The sequence below is a fragment of the Trematomus bernacchii genome, unplaced genomic scaffold (genome assembly GCF_902827165.1).
Source record: "Trematomus bernacchii unplaced genomic scaffold, fTreBer1.1, whole genome shotgun sequence".
In the NCBI taxonomy this organism is placed as follows: domain Eukaryota; kingdom Metazoa; phylum Chordata; class Actinopteri; order Perciformes; family Nototheniidae; genus Trematomus; species Trematomus bernacchii.
The window spans coordinates 2,560,604-2,576,384 of NW_022987531.1; the positions used below are offsets into that span (position 1 = coordinate 2,560,604).

General features: G+C 41.0%; 1 protein-coding gene across 1 annotated transcript in view; it reads left to right on the forward strand.

Annotated features, from left to right (window-relative positions):
* LOC117475406 (adhesion G protein-coupled receptor A3) overlaps nucleotides 1–15,781 on the forward strand; it is a 306,450-nt gene that overhangs the window by 15,883 nt on the left and 274,786 nt on the right. Inside the window, 1 exon segment of the mRNA XM_034121560.1 lies at nucleotides 14,761–14,832. Within this exon segment, the coding sequence (XP_033977451.1) occupies nucleotides 14,761–14,832 (72 nt within the window).

Sequence of the window (15,781 nt, forward strand, 5' to 3'; positions counted from 1 at the left end):
CAGACAGGAGGGGCTGTTTGCGGTGTCTAGAGGGGAGTGATCCGGGCCGTGGCTGGCTCCAAACCACTACCAGAACATGTTAGTCATCATTCCAGCAGACCCAGGAGACAACAGAGGAAGCTTGGCTGTGAAGTAGCTGCTGGTTTTGCATCATGTGCTGCTGCACCATGGGAGGACAGTTTGATATCGTCATCAGATAGCATGATCAAAAGAGGCTATAGATCTGTGTTCATCTTCGTGTACACACATCGGTATGTCAGAAAACACCTAATTTACTTTTCATAAAATGCAAATTCTGAATTCCCTGATCTTATTTATTTTTTAGCTATAAATATAATTCTGTACATCCCCCTCCTCTTTTATTCACTCCCCTTATTTTGCCTCTGTTATTCCTTTGGGGCTTTTTTTTCTCGTCTGCCGAGGTGCTGTTTGTGCTCTCCCCTCTTCAGAGTTCTGAGTACTTGGGCATGAATATTTCATTGACATGCACACACAGCCCCTCCTGTGCATTGCCTCGCTGACAAACCCTGTGAGCACACACACTTGAAAAATGCGATAAATGATGTCACACGTATACATTGAGGACTGGCTGATAATCTAAAGAGACGTGACCAAAATGACCCCTGTAGAATACGTTGTATCTACCATCTCGAGCAATCCATGCCATCTCTTTCTGTGCCTCTGTTGGTTTCTGTCTCCAGTGATATGGAAGATTTCAAGAAAGCAAAAGGTTCATCTTTAGATGAGTGCACTCCAATATCAGTGGGTTAAGCCCCAGAGGGTGTAATACTTTTAGAATCCCCGCACTTTCCATTCTGCGATATCTAAAGCCACGAACATTTGCCCTTGAGTTATGCTGTGCTAGAGAGGTCAGGGCCGATCCTTAATGCTGCTGCACGTTGGAATCCGCCAGCCTCCTTATTAAGCAGCTATTGATGAATCTCTTTACAAGCGAAGGGTTAGTATTTTGTCAATGCTTCCTCCGGGCTTCTGCAGATGTGTATTGATACATCACTCAGAGAGCCACAGAGTCAGATCGGCTGTCTGAATAGCTCAGTAACTACCGTTCATTGGGGCGTGCTTTAGAGAACCAGCTTATCAATTTTGCTTAAAGGAATAATGATTCACTGATCGAGAGTTCATGACCATGGGGATAAAGAGAAGTCTGTCAATTGTGTACGGCTTTGATAGACCAAGAATGTGCCGAATCCTAGACTTACCATCTAAAAACATTAGGTTAGGAAAACACAGTGTCTCTAGGATACTGCTCTACTATCCCTGATTCCTTCCTCCACCAATGAGTCAATATAAGTTATCTAAAGGGTCATACATCTGAGAGCAGAGCTGAGGAACTCACCGCTTGTTTTCTTCTCCCTGATTTCTGACTTGTTGTAAAACAGAGTGATTAAAAACCCTGATGTGTCTTGCTTTTATTGCAGGGTGTGATCACAGTGTGACACCTCGGAGGACTTTTATCAGCCAGTGTGTGTATGCATGCTGTGTTTTGGGATGGTTATAGATTTTCATATCCTTTCATTTCATATGTATGAATGTCACCTTACCTCAAACACATGCAATTCATGGATTAGGTTACATCACATGATGAGCTGAAGACCACTCATGTCTCCAGCCATGTACTTACAGGTTGATGTAAGGCATTGAGAACATGTCTTTATATTTGCTTCATATGTCTTTTTAAAAACCTCAAATGATTTGGCTGTAGGTCAATTATTTAATGATACACAGTCTAGCTTATTAAGAGCATCTATCTCATTCTGTTTTTGGAGCTAGAGATGGAAAAACATATTGCTTAAAGGGGACCTATCATGCAAAATGCACTTTTGTACGTCTTTTATACATGAATATGTGTCCCCGGTGTTCCAGGGAACTCACCAAGTGTCAGAAAACACAACCCTCTCTATTTTCCTCCATACCCAAATCTCTAAAAACGGGGCTGCAACGGATCTGATAAAAACTGATCCAGATTTGAACACGTTACTGACGTCAGGACGGTGGCGCTACGGCTATTGGGCCAACTCTCCACCTATCAGGGGAATGTGGGGTTGGGCCACGGCCGGCCATTGCTGCTCGAAAGCGCTGGAGACGCTGTAGTACATATGCCAGGCCTGTAAGTGGCGCTGTAGTCTGCCACAAAAGCAGCGAAGAAGACTTCCCGCGCATGGTTGCCATGGTTGCCCTTCTGTTTATTCTCAGCTGTGGCTCTTTTTCTCCCTCCCCGAGGCAAGCGTTTGCTCCTGCTGCTGTAATTCAATGCAATCCCTCCCCGTCGAGGCAAGCACTGTAATTCTCTCCGGTTAGTCCACCAGCAGATGACAAACACCCACCTCTCCGCCTCTTCCAAGGAACGAGGGGACCGTGCGGCAGAATTTCAGTTAGGTTTTCTTTCGCCGGTCAAGATGTCTGTTAAAGTTGAAATCTTCCGGACAAAATTAGAAAAGTGCCGGTCAAAGGTCTTCTTTGTTATTTATTGAGCTTTAAAACAAATGAATAACGACTCTATATAATAATATAATAAAACACGGAGGACGGAGATCCCCCCCCTCTTCTGACAGCCCAGCAGCTGATCAGAGCACACTCCCCTCTCCTGCAGGGGGGCGTGGTCAGCTGCAGCTCACAGAATCAGCCCCCTGCAAAAACAGGGCTGGAAAGAGCAAAATGGAGCGAAATGAGCCATGGCTAAAATGCAGGATCTGTTTGGTATTTTGAAAAAAAAACTATATTTATATACTTTATATAGGTATGGCCCTATAATATATTGTTCAAATATAGCATGATAGGTGTCCTTTAAGTGTTTAATAGTATTTTCAATCTAGATCCACGTTTTAATCCCTTGTCAAACCCATTTTAGTTGTTGGCATTTAAATATGCTAAGAGAACAATACAATAATTGTTGGGGAAATACTTCCCAAGGCCCATAACTTTGACCCAGTTTATCAGTTCATACTGTCCTGACTGAGCACAGGCACCTGTAACCTTGGCTGCTGTGCTCTCAGTGTTTTGTCTCCCTGTTCCTGCCTGTTGGCGTCAGCTGATAGAGGTGTTCTCTCTTGTTATGCACAATGTTGATTATTCTCTCTGAACTAGCTAAATACATGGGTCTGGGGTAGAGTTCTTCAGAATTGATTGTGAAATCTCAACCGTGTGGTCAACTCGTGGCCCGTGACATGTCGTGTGAATTCTCCGGCCGAAGCTCCAAATAAACCGTCAGTGTTTGCCATCAAAGCTCCAGCTCTCCATCGTGTCTCTCTTTTGTGGCTTTCACACCGGCGCTTTTCACTTTCTAGCTCCTCGCGAGAGCTTTTCTGGTTCAGCTCCCGTTTCCCTTTTCAGCTCCCGCTCTGTTCACACTGCCCAGAGCTGCCGCTGCTGCGTCATGACGTCACAGTTTACGTCGCTGATTTTCTCCCACAACAACAACGGGCCGGGGACTGCGTCGGGTCGATGATCGTGTTGCTTTTAATCATACGAAGCCAAATTAAATAACGACTTCTCCAACCTTATACTTTTCTCCAGAGTGCCGTGGTTCATTGTTTATTAATGTGTTTCAGCGGCATTTACCGACCGCTGCAGTGCTGGCTGCTCTTCCACGGGAGTTTATTCTCCCGTTAGCTCCGGGTTAGCTCACACGGCTCTAAAGTATTCACTGTCTGACTGTCACACAAGCAGCTGATACATATCCCCAGTTCCCCTTAAGTGAATGTGTGTCAGTCTGAATTGACGCTGTTTGGCATCACAACGTTGTTATGAAAGTTTCTCTGGTATAACATGGGTGATGTTAGCATAGCAACCGAAGCTAAACTGACTACTTGCTAAGCCGTTTTCTACAGGCACATTTTACCGGCGTATTTTTCATTATGATTCTACTTCTGATAGTCGGACATGACAACCTGTATAGCCCATGTATCTCCACAATGATCAATAACAGCGAACGGATGGTCAAAGTAAGGTTTCCTGCACGCCTCGACGTAAGAAACGTAAGCGACGCCGCGTCATAGCTCCAAAGCTCTTGCCTCTGGACCGACAATTTTTTGGAGCTGGAAGTGAACCGCATTCCGGAGCTATGACGCGCCGCCGCTGCGGTGTGAACAGGAAAAACCGGCGCTTTTCAGGCTCTAGCTCCGAGCAGGAGCTGGAAAAGCGCCGGTGTGAAAGGGGCATTTGAGTCCTGACTCCAATTGCTTCAGAAGTTTCCCCCACAATAATATGGTAAGTATGAGAGGTGCAATGATCACGTATTTTTCGAGGCTGACCCAAAAGTTGCTAGGGATCCCTTGACCAAAATGTTGGTATATTGCAGAAAATAAGCTCTGTGGAAAACACACATTTATGATATTTATATATATTATGATATATTAATGTCCACATAAACACCACTTTGTGATTTTTTTACTGTAAATGCAGTCGACAGTAGTAAAACTATCGCATTGCTGTGCATCACCATCGCTAAGCTAAAGACGGATTTATTTAGTCCCTTTTTAGCAACCGCCGACACATTGAATCTTCAAACACAGACCTTATTTCAGGCATCTAACCACAAACAGGTTAAAAATAAATGTTGATGGGGAAACCAGAAGTGGTAATAAGCCAAGTCAATTCCAGGTTTTAGGACTCCATTCAAAGTGATATGATCCGACCCCAACTCTTGTTATGACCCCATTTACCATTTACCGACATCCTTCCTGTCAAGAATAGGAGGTTGCTATGTCTCGAAAGGTTGAAATTGTTCAAAAAGTATATTTTGCTTTAAACTGCAGTGTGATGTTTGGTAGAGCCTTCAACATTCTAAAGCAATATTTTCTAACAATGAACAACCATACAAGTGTTGACTGGTAGTTTCAGCTGAAGCATTCACATCTGTGACCTTTCCTCATATAGCAAAGGGAAGCATCCCAGGCAGATGTGCCTCTGTCATCTCCAGACCATGTGAACTCTATTAATGCTCACATCTGTACGTAGAGCGATGTCTGTTTCCTGTCCAAGGTCAATGTTAGTTGATATGAACAGTGTTTCCCCTACCATTGTCTTGGAGGGGCGCTGCGCCCCGCCAACGGAGCCCCGCGCCCCCCCTGAAATTCAAGGTGTTTAAAAAAAAATAAATAACTATAATTTAATTTGATATATATATATATATATATATATATAGCACCAAATTGCAACTAATCTATATCTACTGTCACTTTTCACATTGAACATGTGCTCTTTTATTAAATAAACTAAACGCTTTCATTTTAAGTTGTGAGTTTAGTGTTATTGACACTGATGCATTAATCAATAACAATAACCCACAGCTCCTCTCTCTGCTCCAGAGGATTTAAAAATATATATATCCCAATGCCACGCCACCCCCCCCAGTAGGGGGGAGTAAACCTAGGGGAAACACTGATGAAATAGGATGTTTTGGTTAGCAGTGTCTAGTAACTCGATCTCCTGAAATAACAGAGAGTTCTGCTTTTTGAGGAGAAGTGGCTAGAAACCTTGAGGCCAGCGGATCCAGATGTTTGTAATAGTTCACATTGTGATCTTCATTCCATTTGGTCCTCCTGTGCATGGCAGCCGGCTAGTTTTCCAGAGGGTTGACTTCTTGGTTGGGCCGCACAGAAATATCCCAGCTGTGGCAAGGGCGGCGGGGACAAAATCCGGAGCTCCTGTTTGAGGGAGGAACTGATATGGATCTTGCATGGTGGGTTTAACCTGTTCAACCGGGAGCTGCAGGTTTTTTCTTCACGAAACTGTGTCTCAGGGCTTCTTAACATTTAAAAACCTATTAATGTGTCATACCGACTTAACGGGAAGAAACTCAGCTAACTGACGATACGAACCATTTTTACCGAAACAAAACCCAAGTCTCACAAGAAGCGTCTAAATGAGCCCTGAGCGAAAAAATGCTAACGCACTTAGCACAGAACTCTAGGTATAAATACCCTTATTACATATCGGATCTGCACAAACAATATAACGATATGGATTAGCAAGCTGAGATTGCACAGATTCCAGAAATATAAGTATCGTCACTGAGCGATCAGAGCTCGCAACAGGGGAAGCAAACACAGACATCACAACACGGAGCTTTGCGGAGCAAACACGGCCAATTTGTCTTACCTTTTGCTGTTTCTAATCAAAAGTTGTGTTCAATGGCATCAAAACGATAAAAACGCTGCTGAAGGTTAATCCAATGGTTAATCCAATGTGTCTGTGTCACTTTGAAATGATTACTGATAATCCATCTTCATATTTACTAGTTTGAGCCTAGGTTTCAGTTTTCAGTTTTCAGAGCGTAACATAGCTTTCGACTGCGTGCGCGTCACTCTCACTCCTCAATGGTAACGTGTGTGTGTATGTGGAACTTCCCCTTCGACTCTATTGGCTCTAACGGTTCAAAAGAGATGTCAATCACCAAAATCGACCAATGGATTCCAGAGAAACGGCAAATCCACCCAAATCCACACTATAATTTACATTTTTTTACTATGTTCAATCTGAATTTACTTTAAAATAAAAACATTTATATTGATTCTGACTTTTCTACATCCAACTCACAGGTTCATCATTGCTTTGAGAAAAAATATCATTCATTTACCCCTTTTAGAAGTGAAGTTATAGTCATTTGTTCTGCGAATGTCATTTTCGAGCCTGAGACCTGAAAAACAGGCTCAGGGCTTAACAGGTTAAACAGTTCCACTGTAGCCTCAAAGCTTAAAGTGGAACTATCATGCTATATTATAATAATATAGTGTAGGACCATACCTATATAAGGCATATTTATACTTTTTTTTTTTCAAAATACCAAACAGATCATGCATTTTAGCCATGCCTCATTTCGCTGAAATTGCACTTTTTTACCCCTGTTTTTGCAAGGGCAGATTCAGTGAGAACAGCACCACCTACAGGCCTGGCATATGTACTACAGCGTCTCCAGCGCTTTCGAACGGCAATGGCCGTGGCTGTATCCTCCTGATTGGTGGAGTTGGCCCAATAGCCGTAGCACCACTTTCCTGACGTCAGTAAAGTGTTCAAATCTGGATCAGTTTTTATCAGATCCGTTGCAGCCCCTTTTTTAGAGATTTGGGTATGGAGGAAAATAGAGAGGGTTGTGTTTTCTGACACTTGGTGAGTTCCCTGGAACACCGGGGACACATATTCATGTATACAAGACGTACAAAAGTGCATTTTGCATGATAGGTCCCCTTTAATATAGAAGCAAAGTGTGACTTCATTTTCATGATGAATTAATAGGGTGATAACTTTGTCTCTTAAATGTCATCAAATATTGAAAAATGAACATTAGCACTCCCTAAATCCTAAGGTGATATCTTCAAATCCTTTGTTTTGTCTGGCAAACCACCATACATTTTAAATGTTTTTTGTTTCCTTTCATGACAGAGCAAGAAATGCAGCAAATTGTTACATTTGATAAGCTGGAACCAGCACATTTTTAGCCTTTGCTTGAAAAAGGATTAAAATAATAATCAATCATCAAAAAAGGTAAAGAATGTCTTTACATACGTTGTAGGTTTGAGAATATGTTGGTTTAATTGGAACAACAAAAATGAGTATTAAACTATCCAACTATATGAACTTTGCTTATAGCTCATGAAAAGCCAATTCCTCACTAACATTGCCATATGGGAGAATTGTGAAAGTGCCACATTTGGTGTGGTCACATGTCCTGTTTGTGCACGTCTGGCTGGGGCTAGCACTGACACACAGTGAGCAAATGACATAAACCATTTGCTGCAGCCCACACTGCAGACAATACTGAGTCCCTCGTTGAAAGCAGCTTATCCGTGGAGAACATAATTGATAATGTAAATAGAGAGTTGGACGGATGCTCCAGAAGTTTGTCATGGAATGTTTACATAATGTTCAATTTTGTTTTCCCTGTGATTTCCTGGACATTATGCAGAAGCCTGAGATAGCCAGGCAGAGGTCAACAAGCAGACACACACACACAAACACACACAAGCGCAGCGCAGCACAGCATAGCACAGGACACGCTGCCTGTCCCTGAGTGGGACGTCCGCTGAGGGAGGTGTAGGGTCTGCGGAACAGAAGGAGGGGGGGGGGTCAGAGGGCCTAGGTATAAAAGTCACGGCTCGCCAGCAGTTTTTAAAGAACTTGAAATGATATTGTTTTAAACTAAGGCCCTAGAGATAAATATACTCCACTGGGTCTCTGAAACTGTTGTGAGAAACTATTATTATTCAATAATTCTGTGAGTGAAATATGCTGAAATTGACTCTACATTCTCACCGTGTACAGTTGACTCCATGCTGCAGTTTTCGTGTCAAGATGAATCCAAACTGACAGAACCCCAGAAGGATATCGATCCCGATCTACAACAATATAAATCCATATGAATTGTTGCTTACTCACTTGCCTCTCTAAATGGCTGCCTGTAAATCTTGTGGTGGGTTCTCACACAGCGCAGTTATTCTGATTGATTGGTGGAAAAAGAAAGATGTTTTGCACTGAACTTTACAAGCTCCCGAATGCCTACTCCCTGTTTGATGCTTACTACTTAGTGACAACCTCACTGTGCCTTAAAGAGCCTTAAACATGCTTTGGTTTTAAAAGCAAGCAAGGTGACTAATAAATCTGATTGAATGGAAGTCTATTAAATAATAATTGTATTCATTATCTTAGGAAAATGTTTCATCATTTAATTACCGTCTCAATTGTTAGATCAATACAGTATGATTGTTGTTTTGTAAAATATGGTCATCTTAACAGTTAAATAGACGGAGAAGCAGTGTGTGGTTTAGGGCTCGGCTACTTTGTATTAATAGCCTGGTCTGGATTTTGTCAGTTTGTCCACTTTAACCCTTTCAGTGCGTACAGTGTGTTTTCAGTTCTTAAAATGTAATTGTAACAATTTGGACACTTCAAAAACTCTTGTTCAGCATTCAGCCTGCACCTTCTGTTTAAAACAAAAAACAAGATCGTGTCAACCAAAAGCCAAAATCTTGGATTTAATTTAAATTTAAATTTAATCAGCACTTTTGAAACAGGCCTGAAACAGAGGGGTTTATGGGATGCTACAATGGGTGATCTGTTTGGTATTTCGAGCCAAACACTTCAGAGACATGTTTGTATAAATCTGGGACCTATAATATATTGATGAAAAACAGTATAATAGGGGACCTTTAAGTTCTGTAATCGAAGACAAGTTGTTTTTTTGTAACATTTTAGTGGTAAATACACCAGTGTTATTACTGTTATCTGCATTTTCCGTGCGCAAGAATGGCACGCTTTACTGACATAGCAACTGCAACTCAGCAACGCACGGCATAGTGATCATCTTATTATCTTGTCTAATACTATTAGATGGATCTCCTGTGTATTACACTTCTGTTGAAATGTTCCTGCACACAAAGCATTTTTTGTACTGTTTCGGCCACTAACTCTTTGTTTGATTCTGAAGTTTTTGAGAGTGATATTCTCAGAAGTGTGCTTTTGGGGTTGACCCAAATGTAAACACATTCTTGAATGTTGACATGAATTTGCTGACACAAGTTTGTGTCCATCCTGGCTTTTCGCTGAGGGTGGACTTCCTATTTTCAGTCCTGCTTCTAGTGCCTAGACAACTGTTATCACTCTGGGGAGAGATAGGTACTTTCCCAAAATACTACGCAAATGCGAAATGTAAGGGAAACTTACCGGAAGTAATGCAAATTGTGCAAATTCTGTATTTTTCTTGTATATTTAGTGCAAATGTACATACATTCTTGTGACCAAATTGAACACAATGGTACTTTTTGCGTGCGTGCGTGCGTGCGTGCGTGCGTGCGTGCGTGCGTGCGTGCGTGCGTGCGTGCGTGCGTGCGTGCGCGGTCATGTGATGATAGGAGCTACGCGACATCACACATACAAAGAAGTGCTCCTGCCAGCAGATCACATCCTCAGCGGCACCGGGATAAAGCGGCTCTGCAGTGGATGATTTAAGAGCTGGTTGAAGCAATCAATATTTCAGCAGATATGAAATCTAGAAACGCCATCCGGGGTGTATTTCAAATGATGTGAATCTGGGCGGTAGAATAAGCGCAGTATAAATCATTAGCTGCTCAGCCTGTTGTACTGTAGCTTACAACTTTGTATGAAAGTCTGTGTGTGTGCCTGTGTGTGTGAGAGAGAGAACATATTGTATAGGGTTGAACCAGGATGAACTCCTTAACAGCAATAGTTATCAGCAGTTTATTATATGTTTAATATTGCAGTGTTCCTGCTTGATAACACTTTCAAAACACATAGTTTCTATACTACCATCACCACTACTATATATCTTCAACTGCTGTCATTAGAAATGTAGATACAAAATTAAACCGATTTTGTTCCAAGCCTTCAGGAAGTGCATTAAAGCCCTTAAGAAGCCCCTGAAAAGTTGCTTTACTATGTGAACTATATACATATTCATGATTAATTAAGGAGCAATATTTACACCCAAAACACACCGAAACATTGGCAGCCTGCAGCTAGCTGGCATGCTTTGCCTGTTTAAAACGCTCAGCGAGCTGCAATTTTGTGTCTGCAGTAAAGTGCGGTCATTTTTAGTAATAATGCTGGCTAAACCATAAGGGGAGCCAATGTGGAATTGCCTCAAATTTGCATTATCCTTAACAGACAGCAGGGGGCACCTCTACTGGTTGCAAAAAGAGGTCCAGTAGTGTAGAAGTCTGAGAAAATGAACCTTCTAATTCGATTTAGTACACCAGTCAACATTTCTTTTCAAGTAAATTATCTTAAATGCTAGTTCCAAGTATTTGTAATTAAGGCATGATTTTCCTATGTAAATGATGGACTCATTTAGGGTAAAATTGACGATAAAGCAGTGTATGCCTCAGGGAACACCTTGTGATTGAGAAATCACTACCAGGGTGTAGTCCGTTGGGGTGTCCTTTTTTGACTTAGACAATGAAACCTTTTTACTGTGTTTTCAGTTCATGAAAGTGAATTCTTACATTTTCTAACAGCTCCACCCTTTTGGGTCATGTTTGTTTCCTAAACAAAAACAACATGACAAAGGCCAAAAACAAAGATAGCCAAAATATAATCCCAAGGCTCCAAACAGTAGGCCACAAAACAATTGGCGATGTCACAGTAACTCTTTCTAAAATGAGCCTATCGATGTTATCCTTCTTTGTCACTACGAGAGACTTTCACATTAGTCAAGGTCAACTAATCCATGCAGATATTATACATATTGATAAGTTCAGCATTAAGGTTAAGTAAGTATTATTAAGGCTTCAATACCCCAAACCCATGGAATTTGTTTTGACTCTAGGCTGGTAAGTGAAGTAGAAATAAAGAATCGAAGAAATCACCTTTCTCTGACTAAAGACATATTTCACACTGGCAAGAAGAGCTTAACAAAATGATACAAACAGGAATCTCTTGAGAGAAACTGGTCTAAAATAAATTACGGTCATGGAGGCGGCAAATCATAACTGCCATAAATCTACATTCATTGTTTCTGTATCATTTAGTGTGATCATATTTCTTTTTTTCATGATGTAAGGTATTGACACAAACAGATTGGTGGTGCTGTGATGTTTTGTTGTATCACTGCATTTGGTCCAACAAGTGAATAGCTGGAAGGGAGAGGAGACTTCTGACATTTCCCTGCACTCGAGCAGCAGGCAACACAGGCCTTTTGATACCACAGTGACGTGTTGGACCACACAACACCACACTACTGTAGTGTGTATTTATTATTTGGTGTTGTTACACCTCCTGCTAAGTGGAGACCCCCTTCAGCAAATAGTGTGAAAATGTTATTGATTGAAGTCACCAACTTCCCAAATGTATTGCTTACAAAATCAAGAATATTTATTATATTTATTTGAAATCAGTTTGAATATACAAATAAGGTACTTATCATTCAATCAATCATTTAATATACTGTAACTTGAATAGATTTCCAGAAAATAAATCTGAAAATTGGATAATGCAAGGTTCAACATTTGAACGGGCCTTATTGCGCTTTTTGGGGTTTTTCCCTAATCTGTAGTGTGTTATAGGTTTTTGTGCATGTGGTCTGCAAAGACTGAAATCCTGAAACGCCTCCATTGGACTGCTTTGTTTACTTCCGTTACAAAGTGACATCTGTAACACTTGCACTTCTATTGACTTGTTCTCCAACACATTGCATGTGATATGCTAGGGGGCGGGACATATCCAACAAATCTCTAAGTGGTTGACCAATCACAACAGAGCCTGCCAGCTAACCAATCAGAGCAGAGTGGGCTCTGGTTTGAGAAAAACAACGACCTTTTTGGACATTAACGCATGGAAACTATCACAATAGAGGCATAACATACAAATATGAACGAATACATTTGAAAAAGATATCCTCTTTAAATTAGTTTTTGCAGAGGGAAATTTGATTATCTCTTTTAAAAGCTCCATCAGTCGCAGTTAGGTTAAAGGCTAACGTGAAAATGGAGTACTGATGATCAAGGTCATAGGATTTATGGAATTAATATTGAGAAAGACCTCACAAGAATAATAATGTCGGTGTAGGAGTTTGTGGGTCTTTATGCAACACTGTGTTTTTGTTTGTGTTCTCACACTGGTGTTTGTAAGAGAAAGCTCAAGGCCCAGTGTGTTGGATAATGGGACATGACTCTGTGTTTGTGCCTGCCAGTCCCAAACTCAGCAGGAAGTCCTGTCCAACTGGAGGAACATTTAACCGTTCAGCATAGACCTAATTCATCTAAAAAAGTTAAAAAATAAACATAGAGACAAAATAGAGGCAATGCATCGCCCCTGAATATGTGCCCATCGCCTAAAGATCCCTGTTTAGGCGATCATTGGCCTGCGGTGCGCTTCATCGATTTGTTTGCTGTTGGAATGCGAGCGATGGATGAATTGTGCTGAACCAGCGTTTCTTTCAGCTTTTCTATTAGGCGGATATTTTGACACGGTGGATTGGAGGGTGGGGGGGTGGATCATTACCCATCTTAACCACAAATGGCCATAAACAGGGCGGGATGAGTCATTTACAGGCGCAATCTCATAACACATAAATCTTATTTTTATTGACAGAGGATAAACAATTTATTAGTACTCCCCCCCCCCAAAGCTCTATTTTTGTGATATTCACAAATAATAATACGTTTTAAGCAGCTCAACGTGCTTTAACAACATGGCACACATCACACATTTAAAAATAAAACAACAAATTCAGATGGTAAAACCTTAAACCTTAAAACCCTTAAAGGTGTAACAGTTTAAGGGACATAAGGAGGTACAAGGTATGATAATACAAATGAAATGCAATAAAATAAATATTGATCCCTCTGTTAAATAAAGGAAGACATAATACAAAATGATTAGATACAATAAAATATAAAACCTATAAAATACATCAATAAATAAAACCAAATAAAATAGTAATAATAAAAACGAAATAAATAATATGAATAATAAAGGAAAAAATATTAACACTAGAACCGCCAGAGATTTTGTATACCTAAAACCGCCACCTGGATCAAATTGACCCGCTATTAGAATGCATTGATTTTCAAGGTAAAATGTTCTTTTATGGAACAGTGAGTTTTGATCGCACAGGGATGAAACGTATACCAATATAATCTGTGGACTCTCAGGGCTCGACATTATAAATGGCCCGCTGGGCCGGAAGCATTATTTAGACACCGCGGCCAGCATAACGTACTTTCAACTCGCCCCACAGCTGTTTGCTGCGGAGTGCAGTGCGAGCAGTCTCCCGTGAGCGGGAGCACACTCCTTCACTACAGACTGTCTCTATCTCTCTCTCTCTCTCTCTCTCTCTCTCTCTCTCTCTCTCTCTCTCTCTCTCTCTCTCTCTCTCTCTCTCTATCTATCAATATATCTATCCATCTATCTGTCTCTCTCTCAATCTATCTCTTAATCTATAACTATCTATCAATATATCTATCCATCTCTCTCTCTCTCTCTCAATCTATCTCTCAATCTATAAGGAGGAACCACAGTAGACAAAAGGCGTTGCTATAGCAACATGTCATGTTTATATGAAAAGGGGTGGGGTCAATATGACCCGCTTGGCGGAAATAGGTATAAATGGCAATCTTTTGGGCGATTTCTTCAATCTGACTTCATATTGACCATTTTTAACAACATAGGGTGCTACATAACACACTTTCAGGAAAAGTCACGGACTGGGAGACTTTAATATTTTATTGAAAAAAAGTTACACACAATAAAAAACAGCTCTGGGTCAAATTGACCCGATTGGCGGTTCTAGTGTTAAAAGACCAACTTAAAAGGGAATGCCACTACTATAACTGTTAATAGCTAATATAAGTACAAATCTAAACATAAAGGAAGACATAAGACCAAATGAATACACAATAAAATATAAAAACCTATCAAATAAATAACTAAATTAAACAATTAAAAAACCCAAATAAGAAAGATATAATAAAAACTAAATAAATGATAAGCTTTAAAAAGGTCAAAAGATTAAAAGACTAACTTAAAAGAGAATGTCACTTGTAAAACTGTAAATAAAGAATATAAGTAAAAACCCATACAATAAATAACAAAGATTTAAACGCTAATAAAAAGCTTATCTAAAAAGATTTGTCTTTAGCTGTCGTTCAAAATGAGTTGGCCTCTCTGATATTTCCTGGTGGTGTGTTCCACAGTTCGGAGCGTAGTGGATAAAAGCTGCTTCCTGTTCCTCCTTTCACTCATCTTGTATGCTAACTCCTCTCCCCCATATCTTCTGGCCCTAAACAGAAACCTGAGCAACAACAAGATCTCCCTGCTGAGGAACGGCTCCTTCTACGGCTTGGCTGCTCTGGAAAAACTGTGAGTCCTTAAATCAAGCTATCTTTACTATTCCCCCCTCCCCAGAGTCCTAGTAGCTGTCATCACAGGAGCCCTATGTAGCGAGGAAAAGGCAAAAGGGTGACATGGTGGGGAATTACAGTAGGAAGTCTGCATTGCAGAAGGCTCGCCAATGATTTTCACCCTTCTGCCCTCGTACTTAGCCTCAATTTCCACAGTAAATGTCTTAAAAGGGATAATATATAGCATCATATAAAGGCCTAATGCAGTACACTATGACAGTTGGACTGGCTGCTGCCGAGTCCATGTCTATGAGTCAGACATTATATGCGCTGTCCTGGAGGGCTGTATGCGAACACAATGAAAAACTGAAACATTGACTATAATTTCAATTTGTTGACGTAACACATTTAAATAAAGTCAATGTTTCAGTTTTTCAGTGCTGCCTCATGATGAGCTCTATGATGGTTGTCTTTTCCCCGTTGCCTCCTGAACTCAACTATTGATTGCCTTCACCTCCATCCAGTACGATGATTACCGCTCTCCCACCGCTCTCCTACCATATGGTGACACTGACATCAGCTGATGAGGAGGAAATCACAGACGGCTGAAATCACAGCGAGGACGGCTTAATAACTCTCCACCTCTCCGTCAATCCACCTCAGATCCATGCATCACAACCTCTACACCAGCGGCTGCTTTGCATATCATTCCTGTCAGTTGATCTCCATCTCTCTGACTCTTTGACAGTTGGTTTCAGATTGTAATGTCAGTGGCGTCATTCTTCCAGTGTCACCGTGTCGCCGGCCGACCTACAGCGTGATGTCACCTGTCTCCCCGGGCTGTATTAGCAGGCTGGGAGTATCGGATTACATGTAACGGGATTACGCTATGAGGATACACAAAAAGGGAACTGTATTCCATTACAGTTAAATACAAAAATACTGTGACATTTCTAAAAGTTAGGGAT